The sequence below is a fragment of the Heterodontus francisci genome, chromosome 26, assembly GCF_036365525.1.
Source record: "Heterodontus francisci isolate sHetFra1 chromosome 26, sHetFra1.hap1, whole genome shotgun sequence".
Lineage (NCBI taxonomy): Eukaryota > Metazoa > Chordata > Chondrichthyes > Heterodontiformes > Heterodontidae > Heterodontus > Heterodontus francisci.
Window position 1 is genome coordinate 34,005,790 of NC_090396.1, and position 26,454 is coordinate 34,032,243.

At 42.6% G+C, this 26,454-nt stretch overlaps 1 protein-coding gene across 7 annotated transcripts in view; it reads right to left on the minus strand.

Annotated features, from left to right (window-relative positions):
* b3gntl1 (UDP-GlcNAc:betaGal beta-1,3-N-acetylglucosaminyltransferase-like 1) overlaps positions 1–25,827 on the minus strand; it is a 351,083-nt gene extending 325,256 nt beyond the window's left edge. Inside the window, exons 1-4 of one of the 7 annotated variants that reach the window (XM_068057997.1) lie at positions 25,763–25,827; positions 11,646–11,762; positions 7,398–7,497; positions 2,436–2,500 (exon numbers count right to left, since the gene is read on the minus strand). In XM_068057997.1, coding sequence (XP_067914098.1) covers positions 2,436–2,500; positions 7,398–7,497; positions 11,646–11,678 — 198 coding nt within the window. In that variant the 5' untranslated portion in view covers positions 11,679–11,762; positions 25,763–25,827. Of the gene's footprint in view, positions 1–2,435; positions 2,501–7,397; positions 7,498–10,617; positions 10,665–11,645; positions 11,763–16,187; positions 16,208–25,416 lie in introns of those variants that run through there. The other 6 variants (XM_068057993.1, XM_068057996.1, XM_068057994.1 and 3 more) reach the window with 6 other exon arrangements.
* Between the last annotated feature and the right edge of the window lie 627 nt (positions 25,828–26,454).

Here is a 26,454-nt window from a genome sequence, read left to right on the forward strand (position 1 = left end):
TGCTCTTTGATAAAGCCCAGAAGGCTGAAAATTCACTCAGCCAGATATTGGGTGAAGTGATCCTCGTGGAATGTATTACCTAGCTGAGTTCCATATGCTGGAGCTTTTCACAGGACGCTGAGGAGTTGGTTACTGCTGTAAAAAGATAACAGCAGCTCTCAATCTGTTGATCTGGCTTGATGAACCCACAATGGAAGGTTCCACTCACTGGGTAAAAAGCAGTCCAGCATTTAAAGAGGCAAATGCTTCATGTGGGGAAATAATTCTCCTTAGCCAGCCTTCGCTCCTGTTATTTTAAATAGAACTACGACCAAATGAGAATTTTTTTTTTTAAATGGTTGTCTATCATCTCTCAACTTACACCCCCCACACCACCAACCTTTCTTCTCTAGTCATTGGTAGCTAAGATTAATAGATGACACCAATTGATTCTGCTTCAAGAAGGGATGGGGTTATTTATAGTCATGCTATTATCTATGAGTTACCATCATTGGGGGAGCAGGGCGGGGGAATATGGGTGGTAGTTGAACAATTAATGCCGTCATGGCACAAAGTATTTTAGGCCTAGTCCTACAAGCATACAGCACAGAAAGAGGTGGCCATTTGGCCCGTTGCACCTGTTCTGGCTCTTTGGAAGAGCTTTCCAATTAGTCCCACTCCCTGCCATTTCCCCGTAGCCCTGCAAATGTTTCCCTTTAAGTATTTTTCCAATTCTCTAGTCCTAAAGTGGACCTGAATCCCAAAAGATTCAGTGATCTCATCACGAAATGCAACCAAGCTGAAGCCAGAGACTAAAGCAAAAGGTTGGCAAAACTATCACATTTCCCTGCAGAACTTAACTGGCCTTTTTGAAGGATGTTTCTGTTAGGTCAACCTTGCCAACATAACCAACAACCTGGACATGATGGGCCAAATGGTCGCCTTCTGTAACCTAAAATATTTCTGTTTCTAAAAGTAGTTAATAGTACACTAACACTGATTAGAAACAGATGCTACCACTTCAGAAGCAATTTCTGTATCAATAAGGATTGGAATAACTAAACTGATCAACATCAACTTGAAATATTTACTTTTTTCCATAAGACTCAAAATTCACCATCATTGCAACAAAGGAGCCTGTGAAAAGCTGTTGTTTAAAAGATAGATTTCACATTGATGAGACCCAAAGATCCAACATGAAAGGAAACACAAAGAAAGTGCTTCCTCTGTAAACTCCGATGTAACAGTGGACTGAAAGATGCTAAAGAGAGGGGAAAAAAGTCCTTTATGCAGAATTAAACATCAGCAGGCTTCTTTAAACACATCCAGATGACTGTCCCAGCAGGAATCGTGCTCATTATCCCTTCCAGATGAGGTCCTGTCTTGCCTGTGTTGCTAGAAAGCAGATCCTGTGGTAGTCCCACACCACCACAAAGCCCTACGTCACTTGAAACCAGGTTACTCATATTGCAGAACTGTTTCCACAACATAATCTAAGTTTGCACCAGTTATACTGTACAGTAACTTGAAGATTGCTGGAAAACACTGGAACAACTGCAGGTGCTTGATGCAATGAAGTTGCATTTGTGGATCTTCGCCAGTGTTACAGGAAGGTCCCTGGAGACCAGCTACAAAATTGCGTTGCTACATGGCACACCCGGTACAAGAACCAAACCTGCTGGTGGTCAGGAGAAAATGGCAAACTCAAATGCCAAGCAGCACCGTGTCAACCATTTACTTTTACCTCTCGCATCCCAAGGAAGGGAACAAAAATTACTTTGCAGGTGACATTCCCTGGCTCTAGATACATGTGCGCTGCCTTGTGTCTTAAAGGTACAGCCTCAAAAGAAAGAATGAACTTGCATTAATATTGCATTTCTTGTCTTCAGAATGTTTGTGAGCTCTGAGCCATTGAATTACTTTTGAAGTGTTGTCATTGTTGCAATGTAAATAAATGCAGCAGCCAATTTGTACCCAGCAACGTCCAACAAAGAGCAAGACAGATAAATGACCAGATAAACAGTTTTATTTGGTAATCTTGCTCAAGAACCCAATTGTTAGCCAAGACAGTGGGAAAACGCTCCTGACTTCATATAGTGCCATGGGATCCTTTATAACCACCTTGGAGGTTAGACAGGGCACCAGTTTAACATCTCATCTGAAAGATGGAGAGACAGAGCTTCATTTTTGTCATGATCTGTGTCAGTGCACAATCTTTGAATCCAATTGTCAGTTCATACTGCACAACTATTTCCAGGTGACAAATTTAGTGGTCAATTCACTTTACCAAATAAAAATCAATTGGCTCATTTTGTCCATTTTATCATGAAGGAGACTGAGCATTAAATGGCCAATGTGATCAGTAGTTCAGAACAGCAATAATAAAAAAAACTGCCTATGTTTTCCCTGAACAGTGCAAAGTTGTGTGTGAAATTAATTGTAGTTTGCATACTCACTGCATCCAGGAAACAAAGGAACCTCCCAAAACTCTGTGCAATGGCCTGATTCTTGGCAAAACCCACTGAAGAAAAACAAGAAACATATTTTTCCTTTTTAAGGGTAAATCTCAAAGCTTTCAAATACATCATACAGGGAATGTGATTCTCATGAAGCAAGTAGTGAAACAAAATCCACCATTACTTCAAATCTTACAATACAATATCAGTACAGCTCCTAAATTGCAATGGTTTAATATTATCTTAGGCTGACAATGCAATACTGCCTTGTAATACACCCCAGTTTGCATGTTGGCCTCTATGTATTAAATAACCCACATTGATGTCTATGCACATTATATGACTGACATTGCATCACTGTAGCAACATAACAATGAGAAATTAACAGGAACATCTCCAATCCTGTACCAATGCCAGTTATCATAAGTATTCGTACATAATGCCCAGCGATACCTTAAACTACCTCAATGTGTGATATAGGACCAATGGGTTCTGCAATAATTTGGGAGCGATAACAGAAACAGATCTGGAGCCTAATAATGCCCCTTTTATTTAAATTTTATTCTCCCCCAAAGATAGTTGGAACATAGTTCAAAGAGCACACAACACACTCGTGGAAGCTCAACCAAATGGGCAGCGTGAACCCAGACAGTGCGTATTAACAAGCTAATTGACCCTCGGGGATCAGCAATAATCCTAATGCTGCATACATTCTCAAACAGGGATCATTGAAGCGGATTCGTCAGCAGCAATCCTGCTTGATTTTTTTCCTCCCTACCTATCCAAGCATGATGTCAACTCTGCCACCCATACCACCACGTCAGCTAACTCCGCATAGACTGTAAGGATTGAACCTGGGATGTTCAAGGTCTGAATGGCTCATTATTGGCCCAGCAGTGCACACATAAACTGACCTATTAGCATTTAATAAAGAAATCTGAGCCAGGTCTTTACCGGAACATACACAAATTCTGTATGCATGAGAAAGGAGCCTGTTTAATCACTAGGAACCATTCCACTGCCTAATAGACATATCCAGCAAACTTTATTTGAGAAGTACTTTAATATATGAAAAAAATGAGCCAAATGTTGCCTCAAACCTATTTCAAATTCACCCCTCACCTCCCCTCCATTAAGTGGAAGATTATTGCACATAAGGTTCCATAAAGTCTTGTGATTTCAATAGTTGAGCTCGAGATCAAACAGAGTTCAGTTCCCATGGAAACTGTTTTAATAAGTGAAGAGGTTCCCACAATGCAGCATGTGTTGGTGTAACTAGAGAATTTGGTCCAACTATTCTAGACAGACAATCAATGTTTGTGCCAGCAGACCCATTTCCCCTCAGACTTTTCAAGAAGTCCATTCCCCATGGCTACCAGTCTAAATTTTCTACAGTGATGCCAGTATTAATCATTGTCTTTACTGCCCAATTGAAGCAGAGAGGTGTCAAATTAAATAAACACCATCACGTTGCCCACATTAACACTTTCACCACCAAATCAAAGACATAATTCAGTCAAATATAATTTCTTTCAGAAACACTATTAATCGCATTTCTCAGGGTTCTCTTCGTCTCGATAATTCTGTTTTGTAGCACTTGATGTTAAAAACTTAGCTACTCCTACATAGGAAAGAAAATGTGTGAAAATTTTGATAGCTAAAACCATCCTAGTGTTGTATGTCCAAAACTAGTACATTGCACTTTAACCTGCAGTGAAGTAAATCCTGGTATCATATGGTCCAAAACCATTTCCGCTCTAGTAACGTGATTCAAATGCAGCAGCCAGCTTTATGTCACTGTCACCATGATACCTGAGCTCTCTAGTCATCCTTTTGGAAAGAGATATTTTTCCCAATGCCTCTGTCTTTTCCAAGGTATGTTTTCTTATGTGTGGTTTACCATGAAAGTTTTCAGCAATTTTTCTTTTTCAGTACACATGCAGGAAACTATACACACAGGACTGGATAGAATATTCAATAGCAATTTTTTAAAATAATAGGAATCAGTATTGGTTCTCTCAATTTACATTCTACACATCCAGTTATACAAAGTAACAGTGCACCTTGTCAATCGTTGCCTCACATTGCAAAGACGTTTTTAATGATTGGTCAACTACCAAAGCGTGAACCACACCTTTCACCTACATTGTTGGATCACTGATTGAGTAATGCATAGTTAATTATTAATAACTGGATGGAAATTTATCTTTAATGCAACGATTAGTTGTGAATTCTATTTCTCACTCCATTTCCCAAGTGCTTGCTCTCTGTCAATCTGATTACTCAATTCTTGGGATACTTCACTTTCCCCCCATGATTTTGTACCATCAGCAAACTCTGACATTCTGTTGTCAAGATAATTAACAAACAAACATAAACAGTGGAGATCCCATATGGAATTCCTCTCACACACAGTCACCCAGCTTGAAGCGTTGTCATCCAGGGTTACTCAATTTATTCTGTTGCCAAAACAATTTTCTATCCAATTTGACACTTCACTCTGGATTTGGTAAACTTTCATCTTTGCTGCAGATTCCACCACCCCCCCAAACGAAGGGAATTGTGCCAAATGTTTTCTGAGTGTTCTGATTTACAATCCCAAACATATTTTTGTCAACCACTAACACAGTTATACACCGAACAATACTAACAGAAAAAACATTCTCGAAACAGGTAACATATTTTAACTGACTACCCTTAAGAACAAGAAGCTTATGCAGTTGCAACTCAGCATATTGCATATTCCAAATTTGAATATGGTTTATGTAAGATTTGCTTCAAGACTGTGCTGTCCTGGTCGGCAACACTGGGAAAATATCCTGGATTCGTATGATGCATAGGCTGTGCCTTTCCATTTGCCCCCTGTTCCCTTTCAACCTTTGGTGGGAGGACTGATATATTATTTTATGATCTACAATTCACTAGGCCACATTGGAAAAAGGAATAAATACCATTCTTGTTCTGACATTTCAGCAGATCATGACATAATATCCCATGACATCAACATTATAAAAGGCTCTGTTTAAATCGCTTGAGGAGCATGTTTACAGGGCACTTAAAAAGTTCAAAAGGCTCACCAGCAATCAAATTAAATATAAAAATGAAAAGCACAGAATATCATTTGTCATAAAGGCCTAGAAATAATTTTATTATTGCTTTATGGCTGCTGTGATATAAAGTGTGACTTGTGAAATGATAAACAACAATTATGACCAGCATTCTCACTAACGTGCCATTTTTGTGCCCAACAGATTCTGAGGAGACTTTGCCTAGTTCCCACCATACACGTAACAGGAACCTGAGATCAGCCATGAAATGATCAGATAAAAACTCCCACAGATATGTCACCTTAACTCTTCCACCACAGAAAGGTTTTTTTCAATGAATAAGAAATTTTTTCACATCTACAAAAATATTTCCTGGAAATTAATAATAAATGTACAAAACTGATAACTTGAAACTGCACAGACTGTGGAACATGTTCATTCCACAGAAAAATGCACCCACTTAAATGCATAAACTAAATTGCATGAGACTCACATTATTTCTGGTGAATATTTAACTTGCTAAATTGAATGGGATTGCAATATATGCCTCTGTGAATGATTTTTTTCTCCTGGAGATCGATCCCTACATTATGTACAGTACAGAAATAGGCCATTCGGTCCAAATGGCCCATGCCTCTGTTCATATTGCACACAAGTCTCCTCCCACCCCTCTTCATCTATCTTACCAGTATATCTTTCTATTCCTTTCTCCCTCATGTTTTCATCTAGTGTTCCCTTAAACAGATCTATGCTATTCACTTCAACTACTCCTTGTGGGAGTGAGTTCCTCCTGAATTCCCTGTTGGATTTATTAGTGACTATCTTACATTTATGGCCCCTGGTTCTTGTCTCCCCTACAAGTGGAGACATCTTCTCTACAACTAACCTATCAAACCCTTTCATATTCTTAAAAGGCATCTACCAAGTCACCCCTATAATGTATTGGGAAGAGAAGTATCTGGATTGCTGTGCTGTAATCCATACTATAACAACACAACCTATACACCTACAGAATCAGATCCCTGCACCTCAAACTCCTGGATCATCTGGACACAGCAAATACAAAGATTATCAGATACGGAGGAGCATGCATTCATAAGGCAGCCCGCCAGATTTTCTATCCTTTTTTCCAACCAGTGACACCACCTCCCTTTCCGCCACTCACTCAGGCTGAACCAGACTGCACAAAACTTTGGCATCCTACTCAAGGCAGAGCTGATCTTCAAACTCCATATCCTATCCATCACCAAAAGTGCATATTTCCCATGCAACACTGTTCACCCATGCCTCGACTTTAACCGCTCCACCGTTCATGAATTTAACCATGTTTTTGATACCTTTGGACTTAATTACTCAAATAGTGTCCATGGTCATCTCCCACCCTTCCACAAACTCAGCTTGACCAAAATGCAGACGCCTCTATCTGGTCCTGCATTAAGTCCTGATCACTTGTCACTCACATAGGCTCCCAATCCCCAAACATTTTAAATTTAAACCGCTTGACATTTTCTTTAATCCCACTACAACCTTTAAGCATACTATCACTGCAACCTCTTCCAGCCTTAAAATTACCTTCACAAACCTCAGTCCTCTGGCATTTTGTGCCTCTCCCCCTCCCTTTACCCCACCTTCAGACTCTTATAACCGTTTTAAAAATCCATGCTATACCCGTTTACCTTTCCACTTTTTTCTGCTCCTTTTAACATCTTCAATACACCAATCTGTTCAATTAAGTTTTTGATCACCCTCCTAATCTTTCCCTCCTTGACACAGCTTCCATTTTCCCTCTCAAACTCCAGATGTTGTTACATCAAAGGCACTATAGAAAAACAGGTTGTTATGTAAATGCAAGTATTTCTTTTCTTTTCTACAGTGAAAAAATCAACTTTAAATAAAATGATGAACTATAACATACCTCCTTTTGGATATGGAGACTCATGTCCACCAATCACAACATGTACACCTCTACCTTCAAGCTTAGTTCCCCATTTTCTAATGATATTCATCGAATCATCCTGCAATAAATAAAGCAGCTCAGTAAAAGCATGACCAAAGAAAACCATTTGCACAACACAAGTACGATATATCTTCTGGTCTGACAATTTCAATATATTTTACACAAGAGTATTTATACTGCAAACATTTGCACCATAACCCATTTAGCAGAGCTGCTAAATGTTAGATTTGGCTCAGCAATTCTGCTTAATGAGCAATACGGTGTTGGAAACATTTCACTGGATCAGAACCATGCTGGTATTTAGAATTTTTATCCACAGTAAACCATTGAAAGTTGCACTTATAAATCACCATGAATGTAGTGGCACAGTGGTGCAGTGGTTAGCACCGCAGCCTCACAGCTCCAGGGACCCGGGTTCAATTCTGGGTTCTGTCTGTGTGGAGTTTGCAAGTTCTCCCTGTGTCTGCATGGGTTTCCTCCGGGTGCTCCGGTTTCCTCCCACCGCCAAAAAGACTTGCAGGTGATAGGTAAATTGGCTGTTACAAATTGCCCCTAGTGTAGGTAGGTGGTAGGGCATATGTGATTACTGTAGGGTTAGTATAAATGGGTGGTTGTTGGTCGGCACAGACTCGGTGGGCCGAAGGGCCTGTTTCAGTGCTGTATCTCTAAATATAAAAAAATATATAGTCTGACACAAGCTGTTAGGAACACTTCCTAGAGAACACCCTGGCCTCTGAAGGTAAACTGCCATAGTCTGGCACTCTATCTAGGCATCAAGTTCTGACGGTCAAGTGTGGCACTCAACCACATAACCATCTCCAAGAAGCAGGCAGCCTGGCATCTGTAATCACAGGAACAATGTCACTTATGAAATAGTGAAGACTGCAGCTTTTAATTAACACAAATACTACAGATACAAACTCAGAATTCTACCTTAAATGTGAATTGATAAAAATAATTGAAAACTACTGGTTCAAATTGTTCCCGATCCACAAATCCACTCTCCATTTTGCTCCTGCTTCTTCCTCCAACTCCCCTAGTTAATTAAGCTGCGTTCCTCAGTTCAGACAGTGGATTGGTCCTGCTCTCAGGCACCTCTACAGGTTCTACCAATGCTAATCCTGGGTTAGTCAGCCAGAAAGAAAGGGTGATTGAAGCTGCAAGGCAATCCCTGCTTCAGACATTTTCATTTACCCTCCCAGATGACTGGGCCAACTTAGGCAATCTCAACCAGGGAAAGCCAGAGAGCAAGGGACACCAATAACCAGGATTTGAACCTAAAACTTCTAGTTGCAATGTTAACCTTCGAACATTGTCGTCCTAGCCCACCTGACCCCGAGCCCCATTTTTTTTAAATCATGAGCATTTCAGTTTTATCCCTTTCATCCCCTTCAGCCTCCACATTTTCAAGCAAGAATAAGTCATCTCAGCTGCAGACTTCTCCTGACAAATCATCAGCAAGAAAGGGGTGAGAGGGAATGGTTCACTCTCACAGACAAACCATCCAGTTGCACTTTTCCTTGCAGACTGGAAGATACGGGGAGAAAACTGCCCATTAAGGTAGTTGAGCAAATACGATATTCGTTTGCATAGCTAGTACATAGTTTATAATATATAGACGTTGGTACATCAGCATTTCAAAATGAGCATGTCCGGTTTTGGTCTGTGCGCAGTGAAAATGGAAAGGCTCTAGAGTAGGATGAAGAGATGCTTAACCTCAGAGCTCTCAGCTATGAGGACAGAAACCAAGGGTTAGGACTAGTTACTTTGGAGAAACAAAGCTTAGAGGAAATCAGATTGTAGGATTGGACTCAGTGAGGGTCGATTGATTATTTGAAGTGGATAAGAATGGTAGGATTAAAGGGCATGCATATAACATATGCAGGAAAAAAGTTAAGCTCAATACCAGGAAGCATTTCTTGTTGTAGAAGTCATTAACTTCTGGGACAGAGTGCATAGGTGGGCATGGATTCATTTTTTCCAGACAAAAAAGTCATTGTCCTGAAACGTTAACTCTGTTTTTCCACAAATGCTGCCTGTCCTACTGAATATTTACAATATTTCCTGTTTTGATTATTGATTCACTACAGTTCTTCAAAATATAACTTTATATGTTCCTGACAGAAGAGGGGATTTCCGATTATAAAGGGCAAGCTGATAGTTTGCAACTGAGAAAGGTGATGGGAAACTACAGTCTGCTAGACCTTTACTTGATTGCCTTAGGGAGTCACAGAAGAATTTCCCAGAGCTTTCCCTGAATTGATTGAATTTCGTTTTCTTTTGCCACTCCCAGGAGATTATGCGGTTAGGACGGGTTATTGAGGTACATGGGCTGGAATTTTAGGCTGGACGGAGGCCCCACCCACTGGCCAAAAAATTGGGGACAAGTCTGTCTCCACCAGGCCTGAGAGCCACGCTAGAATTTACATAACCCAGGCCTTTACTTGGCCTTGGGCAGGACTTCTGCCCCGAGGCAGAAGCCCCCAGCTCCAGGAGCTGCCAGCCAGTCAGCGGGCCAGTAGCTCTCAGTCCCAGCAGTGCCTCTGGGAGCAGTGGCCACTGCTGGGATTGCAGCCTGAGAGAGGAGCAAAAGGGACACTGACCCCGAAAAAAAGATGTGCGTGGGGCCTCACCGGGGACAATCAGCCAGGCCCCGGTGAGGCAAAGATAGTCGTGGGTGGGGGTGGGGAAAAATGTAGTGCTGGAGGGGTGGTTGGGCACAGAGGGGTTAGGGGGTAAAATTCCAGCCATAGTCTTATGTCCAATAAACATTCAAATTGGTGGGGTAATAACAAACTGCTTTAATTTCCAGACCCTGTAGAATATTCATATCAAAAGAATAACAGAAGCAATACAAGAGAGACCTTGGAGTATAATTGCTACAATGGGCTTACTCCCAACAGAGGGCCATCTAATATTTAGTTAACAATCTGCAAGTGCCAGACAATATCACACGGCTCCAATATGCCTGGATGGGATTGGATTGATAATGCTGATAGCTTGCTTATCAAACCTTCATTTCATTTGAATTAACTGTATTTCAAATTACAGTGTGCTGACTGGGAATAGCGGTTGATTACAAATCTACATGTAACCGACATTCAAAATGCTTTGTATACCACAAGCTGGGATGCAAATCACTGGGTACACTTTCATCATTAAACAGTTTCTTACTTACGATCCTGCTTTCCCCACTTTTCTCCACTCCTGCCCCCCACCACCCCCACGATGCCCCACCTCAAGTCTCTGTACGAACTCATTCAAATTCTAAAAGCAGAGTTTCAATTTTTATTTTGCTATGAGTCATTGGCATTGCAGATATTATGACAAATACAGTTTCAAAATCAACAGGCTTAAAGAAAGGAACTGAAAGCAGGAACATGTCCCTCTTGCTGGTATCTTGCAGTCAAGCTGCATTTTGCGCTGCTCACGTTGATTTATGATCTAATATTTCATTACAGTACTAGAAATTTAAGCTAGCTACAGACGTTATTGAAACAATTGAACTTCAAACTTATCAATAGGCATTTCAAAATGGCAACAACACTTGTCAATAGATCAAAGTAACTTCACAATAAAACACAGTACTTGTTAGAATATCTTCCATATTTATAATAACCAAAGTACAACCAATTTGAAGTAATGAAATGCAAAATGATGCTTTAATGCCAATTTATATTACTCATTCGTGTAACATTTGCATTACTTAGTTCCTTTCCATTTTTTAAAACTTATTTCCAACCTATTTACTGGAGTATGGCAACTCTTGCTGAGGTGCAGAGTAACAGGCATTGAACGTCTGACCCAATTAGCTATTCCTTGTATGGCAATCCATATGCTAAATATTGACAGGCTCTTTGACCTCGGAAAGCATCACAGCCGAGCTTTAGCCTATCTTTATGTTCAAGACAAGGGACAAGGACTGCCTTTTCCTCACACTAACCAGGGACACTAAGACTAATTGCAGCAGCCCTACCATCTGAACCCAGTTAACTCAGTAGAGACAAAAGATTGAGCCTGGAACCTTCTAGTTGTATAACGCAGCTCCACACTAACCAATACATTCATCAACTGAGCCACAGAGCAAAGGGTCTAGTTTCTTTCACCTGTCTGATATATTCTGCACTCAAAGCCATGTGCTCCTGTGACATAAGGGACTCAGTTAAAGTGCTACACAGAAAGATTAAATTGAATACATTGTACAACCTTGCTGGCATCATTGAAAACCGATAACTGCATGGATCCCTGGAAATCCTGCTCCAAAACTGATTGCAAGCATTCATCCAACCACCTCGCTGCATTGTGAACTGGCAGAATAATAGACTGTAAGTCAAAGGAAAGAAAGTAATAAATACATGGCAACACAATGATGAAGCAGTACACACACCAGACAAGACTTAACTGCCCAAAATAACCTCACACGGCACAGAAAACAGGAAAATGCCATTTAGCCCAACAAACCTACTGTCCTTTTTGATTGACCTCAACTTCATCTTCTTACAATATCCTTCCATCCCTGCTGTTTCAGAAATATGTTTAATTGTTTCTTGAACTCAACAGCTTAGCCTTTTCCATAGAACAATTTAGGAACAGTCAGTTCTTGGAAAAGTCCTCTTTTACAGGCCCTGTACAATGACTGTTCCAAGCAACTTAGATTTACGGTAGCTTATTTGCTCAATGGTTCCAAATGCCTTCTCAAATTCTGTAGCCCACAACTCGGTACTTTGAGAGACATTAAACTGAAGCACATGCATCTCCTAATTTGTAGCCTGGATAGGCATATGTTTCAGTTAAATCTGCAGCTATATGAATAAACAAACATATGAACTAGGAGCAGGAGTAGGCTATTCGACCCCTTGAGCCTGCTTCACCATTCTACAAGATCATGGCTGAACTATTTGTGGACTCAACTCAACTTTCCTGCCTACCCCCGATACAAAGAACAAAGAACAAAGAACAAAGATAATTACAGCACAGGAACAGGCCCTTCGGCCCTCCAAGCCTGCGCCGATCCAGATCCTCTCTCTAAACATGTCGCCTATTTTCTAAGGTTCTGTATCTCTTTTCTTCCTGCCCATTCATGTATCTGTCTAGATACATCTTAAAAGACTCCATCGTGCCCGCATCTACCACCTCCGCTGGCAATGCGTTCCAGGTGCCCACCACCCTCTGCGTAAAGAACTTTCCACGCATATCCCCCCTAAACTTTTCCCCTTTCACTTTGAACTCGTGTCCTCTAGTAATTGAAACCCCCACTCTGGGAAAAAGCCTCTTGCTATCCACCCTGTCTATACCTCTCATGATTTTGTACACCTCAATCAGGTCCCCCCTCAACCTCCGTCTTTCTAATGAAAATAATCCTAATCTGCTCAACCTCTCTTCATAGCTAGCGCCCTCCATACCAGGCAACATCCTGGTGAACCTCCTCTGCACCCTCTCCAAAGCATCCACATCCTTTTGATAATGTGGCGACCAGAACTGTACGCAGTATTCCAAATGTGGCCGAACCAAAGTCCTATACAACTGTAACATGACCTGCCAACTCTTGTACTCAATGCCCCGTCCGATGAAGGAAAGCATGCCGTATGCCTTCTTGACCACTCTATTTACCTGCGTTGCCACCTTCAGGGAACAGTGGACCTGAACACAAACAACAGTGGTCCCAGCACGGATCCCTGTGGAACACCACTGGTCACACGTCTCCATTTTGAGAAACTCCCTTCTACTGCTACTCTCTGTCTCCTGTTGCCCAGCCAGTTCTTTATCCATCTAGCTAGTACACCTTGGACCCCAAGCGCCTTCACTTTCTCCATCAGCCTGCCATGGGGAACCTTATCAAACGCCTTACTGAAGTCCATGTATATGACATCGACAGCCCTTCCCTCATCAATCAACTTTGTCACTTCCTCAAAGAATTCTATTAAGTTGGTAAGACATGACCTTCCCTGCACAAAACCATGTTGCCTATCACTGATGAGCCCATTTTCTTCCAAATGGGAATAGATCCTATCCCTCAGTATCTTCTCCAGCAGCTTCCCTACCACTGACGTCAGGCTCACCGGTCTATAATTACCTGGATTATCCCTGCTACCCTTCTTAAACAAGGGGACAACATTAGCAATTCTCCAGTCCTCCGGGACCTCACCCGTGTTTAAGGATGCTGCAAAGATATCTGTTAAGGCCCCAGCTATTTCCTCTCTCGCTTCCCTCAGTAACCTGGGATAGATCCCATCCGGACCTGGGGACTTGTCCACCTTAATGCCCTTTAGAATACCCAACACTTCCTCCCTCCTTATGCCGACTTGACCTAGAGTAATCAAACATCTGTTCCTAACCTCAACATCCGTCATGTCCCTCTCCTCGGTGAATACCGATGCAAAGTACTCGTTTAGAATCTCACCCATTTTCTCTGAGTCCAAGCATAACATTCCTCCTTTGTCCTTTAGTGGGCCAATCCTTTCTCTAGTTACCCTCTTTCTCCTTATATATGAATAAAAGGCTTTGGGATTTTCCTTAACCCTGTTTGCTAAAGATATTTCATGACCCCTTTTAGCCCTCTTAATTCCTCGTTTCAGATTGGTCCTACATTCCCGATATTCTTTCAAAGCTTCGTCTTTCATCAGCCGCCTAGACCTTATGTATGCTTCCTTTTTCCTCTTAGCTAGTCTCACAATTTCACCTGTCATCCATGGTTCCCTAATCTTGCCATTTCTATCCCTCATTTTCACAGGAACATGTCTCTCCTGCACGCTAATCAACCTCTCTTTAAAAGCCTCCCACATATCACATGTGGATTTACCTTCAAACAGCTGCTCCCAATCTACATTTCCCAGCTCCTGCCGAATTTTGGTGTAGTTGGCCTTCCCCCAATTTAGCACTCTCCCTTTTGGACCACTCTCGTCTTTGTCCATGAGTATTTTAAAGCTTACGGAATTGTGATCACTATTCCCAAAGTAGTCCCCTACTGAAACTTCAACAACCTGGCCGGGCTCATTCCCCAACACCAGGTCCAGTATGGCCCCTTCCCGAGTTGGACTATTTACATACTGCTCTAGAAAACCCTCCTGGATGCTCCTTACAAATTCTGCTCCATCTGGACCTCTAACACTAAGCGAATCCCAGTCAATGTTGGGAAAATTAAAATCTCCTATCACCACCACCCTGTTGCTCCTACATCTTTCCATAATCTGTTTACATATTTGTACCTCTATCTCACGCTCGCTGTTGGGAGGCCTGTAGTACAGCCCCAACATTGTTACCGCACCCTTCCTATTTCTGAGTTCTGTCCATATTGCCTCACTGCTCGAGTCCTCCATAGTGCCCTCCTTCAGCACAGCTGTGATATCCTCTTTGACCAGTAATGCAACTCCTCCACCCCTTTTACCTCCCTCTCTATCCCGCCTGAAGCATCGATATCCTGGGATATTTAGTTGCCAATCATGCCCTTCCCTCAACCAAGTCTCAGTAATAGCAATAACATCATACTCCCAGGTACTAATCCAAGCCCTAAGTTCATCTGCCTTACCGACTACACTTCTTGCATTAAAACAAATGCACCTCAGACCACCAGTCCCTTTATATTCATCATCTGCTCCTTGCCTGCTCTTCCCCTTAGTCACACTGACTTCATTATCTAGTTCCTTACAGGCTTTTGTTACTACCTCCTTACTGTCAACTGACCTCAATTGGTTCCCATCCCCCTGCCACATTAGTTTAAACCCTCCCCAACAGCGTTAGCAAAAGCACCTCCAAGGACATTGGTTCCAGTCCGGCCCAGGTGTAGACCGTCCAATTTGTAATAGTCCCACCTCCCCCAGAACCGGTCCCAATGTCCCAAAAATCTGAACCCCTCCTTCCTGCACCATCTCTCAAGCCACGCATTCATCCTGACTATTCTTTCATTTTTACTCTGACTATCACGTGGCACTGGTAGTAATCCTGAGATTACTACCTTTGAGGTCCTACTTTTTAACTTGGCTCCTAACTCCCTAAACTCTGCATGTAGGACCTCATCCCGTTTTTTACCTATATCATTAGTGCCTATGTGCACAATGACAACTGGCTGTTCACCCTCCCCCTTTAGAATGTTCTGCAGCCGATCTGAGACGTCCCTGACCCGTGCACCTGGGAGGCAACATACCATTCGGGAGCCTCGTTTTCGACCACAGAACCGCCTATCTACTCCCCTTACAATCGAATCCCCTACGACTATAGCCCTTCCACTCTTTTTCCCGCCCTTCGGAACAGCAGAGCCAGCCACGGTGCCCTGGACCTGGCTACTGCTGCCTTCCCCTGGTGAGCCATCTCCCTCAACAGTATCCAAAACGGTATACTTGTTTTGGAGGGAGATGACCGCAGGGGACTCCTGCGCTGCCTTCCTGCTCTTTCTCTGCCTTTTGGTCACCCATTCCCTTTCTCCCTCAGCAATCCTAATCTGCGGTGTGACCAATTCACTAAACGTGCTATCCACGACCTCCTCAGCATCGCGCATGCTCCAAAGTGAGTCCATCCGTAGCTCGAGAGCCGTCATGCGGTCTAACAAGAGCTGCAGCTGGACACACTTCCTGCACGTGAAGGAGTCAGGGTCATCAGCCATGTCCCTGAGCTCCCACATTGAGCAAGAGGAGCATGATACGGGTCTGAGATCTCCTGCCATTTTTAATCTTAAGTTTAAACTTAGTTAAATGAAAAAGGAACGAAAAGTTTTTACCAATCACAATAAAACCAGAGAAATCGAAAAAGCCTTACCTTATAAACACCCCACCGAGTCCTTTTTTTTGGTTAGAGGAGGAGGGCGGGTGGGAGACACTACAAGTGTGGTGTCTCGGGTTCAGAAACCGCCCAAATATATAGTGTTTTACTTACCCAGCAGCCCCCTGGCCTCCGCCGAAAAACAAAAGGAAATTAAATTTACTTTCAAACGGACTTTCCCAGCTGCTCACTCGCTCACACGCTGCTCCCGAAAAAGCTGCTGCACGACTCCCTCGTTTGTCAAGAATCTGTCTACCTCTGCCTTAAAAACATTCAATGACCCTGCCTCCACCGCTTTCTAGGGAAGAAAGTTCCCTAGAATATGGGCACTAAGAAGCTCCAACAACATCCCAACTGCAGAATTGTAGGGTGAATGTTATAACTAAAACAATGCAGTAACTAAAGCAATGCTGGAATTTCTCCGAAATAATTTTTGTAGATCTTACAGCAAATAAAGAATGAGGTGACTCCCAAATCTGTAAAATATATATTCCCTATTCACTATTTTAATCAATGTTGTTTTAATAGAATTCCTGTCGCCCAAAGTGAACCCCTGGACCCTTAAACTTTCAGACCACAAGTTAAAGTATAATGTGTTTTGGTTAAGTAACAACTAATCTAGCAATCTGCATTCATATTAGGTAGCAGCCACTTTGAACGGCTAGAAAATTCACTTCAACTGTCATTTTGTCCTGATTAACAAAATCTAGCTGATGACATTCTGCTTATAAGCAAGGCTAGAAAGTACAGAATTACTGATTGAGTTAGTGATGAAAGAAATAACCCCTAAACAAATTATTTTTCTACCATTTTTTCTTTGTTTCTTTTGGCTTACATTAGAAACTGAATGTTTAGTAGGATGTGGAGAAATAGTGCAGCACGGAGATTCAACCCTTCTCTGTAAATAGGACCCAATTACTGAGAAATAACGGTGGCTTATTTTTATACATCTTGTAGAAGCCAATTATAAAATGCTAGTAGCAGAAGCCTGGAATTAACTCATCTGCTATTTCCTTGTAGGTGATGGAGCAGCAAATGACCTAATTCTACACTTCTTTTGGTGGCCCTGAATAATTGGAACATAAAGATTAAAAGAAAAGAACTTTACAGGATCGGGAGTTGGAATTAAAAAAAACACCGAAAAGAAAGCTCCAATTGCATTAGGGTCTGTTCAGATTTAGAAAAATATTTTTAAACCCCTCCTGGTCTTGAAAGCCTATGTTCAATTGGTGCCATAATTAAAGGGTTCATTTACAGCTCGCTCATGTATTCACCCAACTTGGGAAGGGCCCAGAATCAATCTCGGGTCAGTCTTGAGATAATTATTGAAGACAGAAGCAGTTGTCGGTGTGCTACAATTGAAAACATTGCCCTTGAGTTCAAAGTGAGACAACTAGGTAGGGTTCCTGTACTTGCTTGTTATTCAGTAAAATCCTTCCCTCGACGAACATCTTCAGTTCCATCCACAACACCATAGGCTAGAGGCCATCGAATGGATAAAACTTGGATGTCAACATTTAGTGTTGCTTTTTAAGCTGCCATCAAAAAGATAATCATTCAGTGACGCCCTGAAGATCGTGCATTTGTGGATGCCAAGTGAGAACAGGATTTGACAGCTCTGGTGCTTTTCTGTGGTCAAATAACTTACAGACACTCACTTTTCTAGGCTTACACATAAAGACAGGCCAGTTAGCAAAGTACCAGAGAGTCACCACACTCATGAAATCACTTGCCAGAAAGGCATCAATGCCCTCAAAGGATGGGTATGGGAAAACATTAGAAATAATGTGATATCATCTACACTCAGATTTTTATGCACACTGGGAGAATAGGTAGCATAGCTTCCAGGTAGAGGTTCCCACATCATGTGAAATTGCACTTGAATAGCATTAGACTTCAGTATTCAAGGTGGAACTTTAAATACCCAGATTATCCATGTCTATTTCACACAAAAGACTTGCGTATAATACCCACACAATATTGCATGAACAGGTGGATTTCAAATAAAGTGTTAATTCAAGTTATATTTTGCAAAACTTTCAATGTTTTCCACACAGTAATTGTTAAAATATGGCTTTCAAGTTCATGACACAGGAACTGACTCATTTCATAGCAAAGTTATTTTTGCACTATTTCACACTTTGCCACAGTCATCTCTGTAGGTTAGATATTACAGCTGTCATTGGTCTCAGTTTTATGTACAGAATCATTAACACTCAGTGGTGAGTCACTCAATTGCTGTCTTGGAGGACAGTGTTGAGCCAGCCCTCAACTACTGAACTCAAAACAAGCATCTCTTTCCACTTGTCAACTTCTCTTTGATATTCGCTATTGAAATTATGAAGGAAACTTTAACCTTGCTATTATAATTAGGACAAAAGCATCAGTTTAACCTCTGAAGGGTGATAAATGGAACCTGGAACGTGAAGGATTTTCTAGACATCTATTTGATATAGTGAATGCTGTCACTGAGACTGCCCTCAATGCAGCCCAGCCTCCACCAGTCATGGATGAGCTGGACATACAGCCAACCAAATCGGAACTCAGTGATGCCATTGATTCTCTAGCCAGCGGAAAAGCCCCTGGGAAGGACAGCATTACCCCTGAAATAATCAAGAGTGCCAAGCCCGCTATACTCTCAGCACTACATGAACTGCTATGCCTGTGCTGAGACGAGGGAGCAGTACCTCAGGAAATGCGCGATGCCAATATCATCACCCTCTATAAAAACAAAGGTGACCACGGTGACTGCAACAACTACTGTGGAATCTCCCTGCTCAGCATAGTGGGGAAAGTCTTTGCTCGAGTCGCTCTGAACAGGCTCCAGAAGCTGGCCGAGCGCGTCTACCCTGAGGCACAGTGTGGCTTTCGTGCAGAGAGATCGACCGTTGACATGCTGTTCTCCCTTCGTCAGATACAGGAGAAATGCCGTGAACAACAGATGCCCCTCTACATTGCTTTCATTGATCTCACCAAAGCCTTTGACCTCGTCAACAGACGTGGTCTCTTCAGACTACTAGAAAAGATTGGATGCCCACCAAAGCTACTAAGTATCATCACCTCATTCCATGACAATATGAAAGGCACAATTCAACATGGTGGCTCCTCATCAGAGCCCTTTCCTATCCTAAGTGGCGTGAAACAGGGCTGTGTTCTCGCACCCACACTTTCTGGGATTTTATTCTCCCTGCTGCTTTCACATGCGCTCAAGTCCTCTGAAGAAGGAATTTTCCTCCACACAAGATCAGGGGGCAGGTTGTTCAACCTTGCCCGTCTAAGAGCGAAGTCCAAAGTACGGAAAGTCCTCATCAGGGAACTCCTCTTTGCTGACGATGCTGCTTTAACATCTCACACTGAAGAGTGCCTGCAGAGTCTCATCGACAGGTTTGCGGCTGCCTGCAATGAATTTGGCCTAACCATCAGCCTCAAGAAAACGAACATCATGGGGCAGGACGTCAGAAATGCTCCATCCATCAATATCGGCGACCACGCTCTGGAAGTGGTTCAAGAGTTCACCTACCTAGGCTCAACTATCACCAGTAACCTGTCTCTAGATGCAGAAATCAACAAGCGCATGGGAAAGGCTTCCACTGCTATGTCCAGACTGGCCAGGAGAGTGTGGGAAAATGGCGCACTGACAGGGAACACAAAAGTCCGAGTGTATCAGGCCTGTGTCCTCAGTACCTTGCTCTATGGCAGCGAGGCCTGGACAACATATGTCAGCCAAGAGCGAGGTCTCAATTCATTCCATCTTCGCTGCCTCCGGAGAATACTTGGCATCAGGTAGCAGGACCCGTATCTCCAACACAGAAATCCTCGAGGCGGCCGACATCCCCAGCTTGTACACACTACTGAGTCAGCGGCGCTTGAGATGGCTTGGCCATGTGAGCCGTATGGAAGATGGCAGGATCTCCAAAGACACATTGTACAGCAAGCTCGCCACTGGTATCAGACCCACCGGCCGTCCATGTCTCCGCTTTAAAGACGTCTGCAAACGTGACATGAAATCCTGTGACATTGGTGACAAATCGTGGGAGTCAGTTGCCAGCGTTTGCTAGAGCTGGCGGGCAGCCATAAAGACGGGGCTAAAATGTGGCGAGTCGAAGAGACTTAGTAGTTGGCAGGAAAAAAGACAGAGGCGCAAGGGGAGAGCCAACTGTGCAACAGCCCCAACAAACAAATTTCTCTGCAGCACCTGTGGAAGAGCCTGTCACTCTAGAATTGGCCTTTATAGCCACTCCAGGCGCTGCTTCACAAACCACTGACCACCTCCAGGCGCGTATCCATTGTCTCTCGAGATAAGGAGGCCAAAGATTAGATTATTTGCAACAAGGTTGACAAAGTTTAGGACCTAAGATGTGAGCATTGACAACTATGGGTTTGCTCTCAACATTCCAGTGACATCAATTCCAAAGTTCCAGGAACTAACAAATCAAGATTATACTGGGGAAAATCTAAATTGCACAAAAAATTTACATATGCAAATTAGTGTGGTTCCCATACAGTGTGTAACTGCAAAGCTACCAAGTGAAATTCACTCATCTAGTAAGGGTTCAACCGTCTATGCAGTAAACAACATTTTGGTTTCATCCACAAAACTCTGAGGCTCAATCTGATTTTCACCCTTTGTTGCATTTCCTTTTACATAAACAATTTGGGGCAGGAGGGGCAGTGGGGAGGGTGGAGGGGGCAGTGGGGAGGGTGGAGGGGGCAAACAACCATTCATTTTAAATGCAGTGCAATCTGAGATTTGCATTCTTCAATACAAAACACTCTGCTAGTTCTAGTAACTCTGGCATGGGCACTATTTTTAATACCACCAGTACAGACAGTCGAAGCATTGGCTGATGATCTCTGCAAAGCTGTTTTAGGGTGGGGTGGGGTGGGGGTGTTGCAGAGCAGAGGGAAGTCCGCACTGAGTGGAGGTCAGATATTTCCCCATTGAGAACTTGGGGGAAAAAATCTCTTTCGGCACATCACCTCATGACAGTCCCATGTTCTTTCTAGTAGCTGATTATGGAATGGATGGTCTAGGTTGCTAACCTGAGTTAAAGCACAAAGGTGGATGAGCGTCAATGGGCCCCGAGTGGCCTTTTAGTTTCTCTGCTCTTCCTTCGAAGGAGAATGGTGTGAAATGCAGGAAGACCAGAAAGGTAAAGAAAAGAAAATGTTTACTAAAAGCAGGAAAAGGTCCTCTCCTCGTTTATACTAAGGTGAAATTATCAGTCGCATTGAAAAGAACCTTCCATGATTGCACCCAAACATTAATGTTAACATTCCATCCCATTTGTTTGCAGTGTTTGCCAATTTCTAGCTGCTCATAATGCGACCAGTGAGTAAAGAGTGAAGCTCAGGGCAAAGGCACATCATCAGCACACCCATTCCTCTATAAGAGGAATATTATAGCATACAAGTACCATCTATAGTTTAATGGCAATTTAGTGCATGCTTGAATTAAGTGGCTTAAATTGGTTTGTATGGTGTAATGATGCCCAAAGGTAATCTCACATTGGAGGCCCATTCTGTAAGTAAGGATATTTTAACATTGGTAGCTAAGAAATACAGTCTTTATTTGGTTTACCCTACCCTCAAAGATAATTTTAAAAGTAAAAAATAAAACCAGGCTACCTTTTTCACCCAACTCTCAAGCATACTTTAATAACATCTGGGGCAATGGACTCTGTTCCAGTTTGGTTAGGTCTGGTTTCTACCATTCCACTCTTTGTGCCACAAGATATAATTAGCAGGGGTAAACAGGCACACCAACTGCTTTCAGCCCTCTGACGATCATACTCTAACTCTCCAAGAATAATTTCTTATATTATACAAAATATGTAAATCACAGAAGTGTACTGGGGTGACCCACTGAATCTTCCTCAAATCCTTCTCCTCTTATTCACTAGTTGGATACACTTTGCCTCCAACCAATGCTAACAGTGCAGCTCACATCAGCCTTGCCTCAGTAGCACTCACCTCCGAGTCAGGAAGTTGTGGGTTCAAGCCTCACTCCACAGTTGAGTACAAAATCCAGGCTGCCACTCCAGTGCAGTACTGAATGACTGCTGCACTGTTAGCAGTGCCATGTTTCAGATGAGACATTAAACCACATGTCCTCTCAAGTGAGCACAAACAATGACTTCAAAAAGAAATTGGGTGGCCACTTGAAGGAAATAGATCTGCAGGGATCGAATGGGGAGTGGGACTGACTGAGTAGCTCTGTGGAGAGCTGGCATGGACTAGATGGGCCAAATGGCCTCCTTCTGTGCCATAAATGAGTATGACTCTCTATGACCCACAGCACTATTTTGAAGAACGGCAGCAGAGTTCTCCCCAGTGGCCTGACCAATATTTATCTCTCAACTATCATTAAAACAGATTATCTGATCATTGCTGTTTGTGGGGCCCTTCCTGTGAGCAAATTGGCTGCCACCATTCCTGCACTGCAACTGCGACTACACTATTGATTTGTTGTAAACCACTCTGGGAGGTCATGAAAGGCGCTATATAAATACAAGTCTTCCTTTTACAGCTGGGATTCAAAATTCACTGAGTGGGAAAATGTAGCTGACCTGTTATCCCTTCACTCTGTGCCAGAATGCATTGTGCCATCTTCATACAAATCACTGATGTCAGTTACGTTGAAACCTACCTTACATCTCATAAGAACATAAGAAATAGGAGCAGGAGTAGGCCATTCAGTCCCTCAAGCCTGCCCCGCCATTCAATAAGATCATGGCTGATCTGTCCCAGGCCTCAACTCCTCTTTCAGGCCTGCTCTGCCTAACCCTCGACTCCCCAAGATTTCAAAAATCTATCTACCTCCTCCTTAAATACATTTAGTGACATAGCCTCCACAACTCTCTGAGGCAGAGAATTCCAGAGATTCACCACCCTCTGAGAGAAGAAATTCCTTTGCATCTCAGTTTTAAAAGTGTGCCCCCTCATTCTGTAACTATGTCCCCTAGTTCGAGATTCTCCCACAAGTGTAAACATCTCCTCAACATCTACCCTGTCAAGTCCCCTTAAAATCTTATATGTTTCTATAAGGTCACCTCTCATTCTTCTAAACTCCAATGAGTAAAGGCCTAACCTGTTTAGCCGTTCTTGATAAAGACAACCCCTTCATCCCAGGAATCAGCCCAGTGAACCCTTTTTGAACTGCCTCTAATGCTATTATATCCTTCTTTAAATACGGGACCAAAACTGTATGCAGTACTCCAGGTGTGGCCTCACCAACACCCTGTACAGTTGTAATAAGACTTCCCTATTTCTAAACTCCAACCCCCTAGCAATAAAGGCCAAAATTCCATTTGCCTTCCTAATTACTTGCTGCACCTGCATGCTAACCTTTTATGTTTCATACACAAGAACACCCAGATCCCTCTGTGCTGCAGTATTTTGTAGTTTTTCTCCATCTAAATAATAATCTGCCTTTTTATTCTTCCTACCAAAGTGGATTACCTCACACTTTCCCACATTGAACACCATCTGCCAAGTTTTTGCCCACTCATTTAATCTATCTATGTCCCTTTGCAGATTCTTTGTGCCCTCAAGACAACATGCCTTCCCACCTACTTTTGTATTGTCAGCAAATTTGGATACACTACACTCTGTCCCTTCCTCTAAGTCATTAATATAGATAGTAAACAGTTGAGGCCCTAGAACCGATCCTTGTGGCACCCCACTAGTTACGGCTTTCCAACCTGAAAAAGACCCATTGATTCCGACTGTGCCTTCTGTGTGTTAGCCAATCCTCAATCCATGCCAACACATTACCCCCAATACCCTGAGTTCCGAAGAAGGGTCACTGACCCAAAACGTTATCTCTGCTTCTCTTTCCACAGATGCTGCCAGACCTGCTGAGTGGTTCCATCATTTCTTGTTTTGATTACCCTGAGCTCTTATTTTCTGCAATAACCTTTTATGTGGCACCTAATCAAACACCTTCTGAAAATCCAAATACACTACATCTACCGGTTCCCCTTTATCCACTCTGCTTGTTATATCCTCAAAGAATTCTAACAGATATGTCAAACATGATTTCCCTTTCATAAAACCATGTTGACTCGGTTTGATTGCATTATGTTTTTCTAAATGTCCTGCTATTTCTTTCTTAATAATGGACGCTAGCATTTTCCCAATGACTGATGCTAGGCTATAGTTTCCTGCTTTCTGTCTCCCTCCTTTCTTTAATAGGGGCATCACATTAGCAGTTTTCCAATTCGCTGGTACCCTACCGGAATCCAGTGAGTTTTGGTATATTATGACCAATGCCTCCACTATCTCTGCAGCCACTTCTTTTAATATCCTTGGATGCAGGCCATCAGGTCCTGGCGACTTGTCTGCCTTTAGTCCCATCAGTTTGTCCAGCACCTTTTCCCTCGTGATGGAGATTGTTACTAATTCCCCCCTCCCATTTACACCGTGCTCATCTATTATCGTTGGGATATTGTTAGTGTCCTCCACCATGAAGACTGATGCAAAATATTGGTTTAAATTACCTGCCGTTTCCCTGTTCCCTGTTATTTATTCCCCAGTCTCATCCTCTAAGGGTCCCACATTTACTTTATCTACTCTCTTCCTTTTTATACACCCATAGTAGCTCTTACTGTTTGTTTTTATATTTCTTGCCAATTTACTCTCATAATCAATTTTCTCCCTCTTTATTAGTTTTTTAGTTATCCACTGCTGGTTTCTAAAAAGTTCCCAATCCTCTGGCCTACAACTCATTTTTGCCGCATTATACGCCTTTGTTTTTGATTTGACTTAGCAGTTGGCAGGAAAAAAGACAGAAGCGCAAGGAGAGAGCCAACTGTGTAACAGCCCCGACAAGCAAATTTTTCTGCAGCACCTGTGGAAGAGCCTGTGACTCTAGAATTGGCCTTTATAGCCACTCCAGGTGCTGCTCCACACACCACTGACCACCTCCAGGCGCTTACCCATTGTCTCTCGAGATAAGGAGGCCAAAGAAGACTCCTGAAGCAATTAAACTTAACGCTTTGGCTCAAAAGATATACGTGACAGAAATCAGCAATTGGTGGAAGCAATGAAGAGGGGTGAGGTCAAGAGAACTAGATCTAAACTCCACAGACCATCCCTGAAATATAATGAGACAATGCAGTTCTGGAAGCATTTGTGTCCATCACAATCATATGTGTTACAAACAAATAACTTATACAAGATCTGCGTATGAAGATGTGTAATTCATTTCAGCTGCTAAACATACCACATCGCTTAAGTAATCTTCCCTCTCACAATCTAATCTGCGCTGGTCACTGTTTTCTGATGGTAAAACGCATCTGCGCTTTGTTGGATTGGAATCAGAAAAGTCTTCGCCTCCGATTTCAGTGGGCTTGTTACGATCTGACACATAAATTACTGACATTTAAATACGCTTTGTAGGCACTTCTATTAAAAGCACACGAGGCCTACCGAAATTAGACCTACCCTCACTGATCTAGACATGCACAGCAAGGAACTGTTCCCCAGTGACAACAACAATGCATTTAACAGAGAAATTAAATAAGCTGCATGCAAACTGTTCCACTCCACGCTAACCAGGTGAAATTAACCTGAGGGAACACAAAGTATCCGGAAGTTCAGAACGATGAAATTGCAACTGTAAGTCCCGCCTCCTCTGCACTGTGATTGGTTTAAACTCCAGCATTTGAAACGTCTGGAATCGGTGGTAACTGATTGGTTGGCAAAGTCGCAAATCAATGCCGACCAGGCGCCTGCGCTGCTGCCCAATGTTGGTTCGTCTTAATTTTTTTTTAAATGGAAGCTTCAAAACTGAAACATTTCCACTGTTTATTTCATTTAACAATGTGCCTGAAAGTCAAGGTCATTGATTTCTGGAGCGTAATATTGCGAAGGAATGTTTTCTGTGGCTCAGTTGCTCGCACTCTCGGTTCTGAATCATGAGGTTCTGCGTTCAAGTCCCACTTCAGTGCTTGAGCACCAAGATAAAGGCTGACACTCTAGTGCTGCACTGCTGGAGGTGCGGTGTTACAAATTAGATATTAAGCTGAGACTCCCATCTGCCTACTCAGGTGAATGTAAAAATCCCATGGCACTATTTCAAAGAAGAGCAAGGGTGTCCTGGTCAATATTTATCCCTCAAACAACATCACAAAACAGGTTATCGTATTGCTGTTTGTGGGAGCTTGCTATGCACATACTGGCTGCTTCATTTTCTACATTACAACAGCGGCTACACCTCAAAAAGTACTTCACTGGCTGTAAAGCGCTCTGAGATACCCAG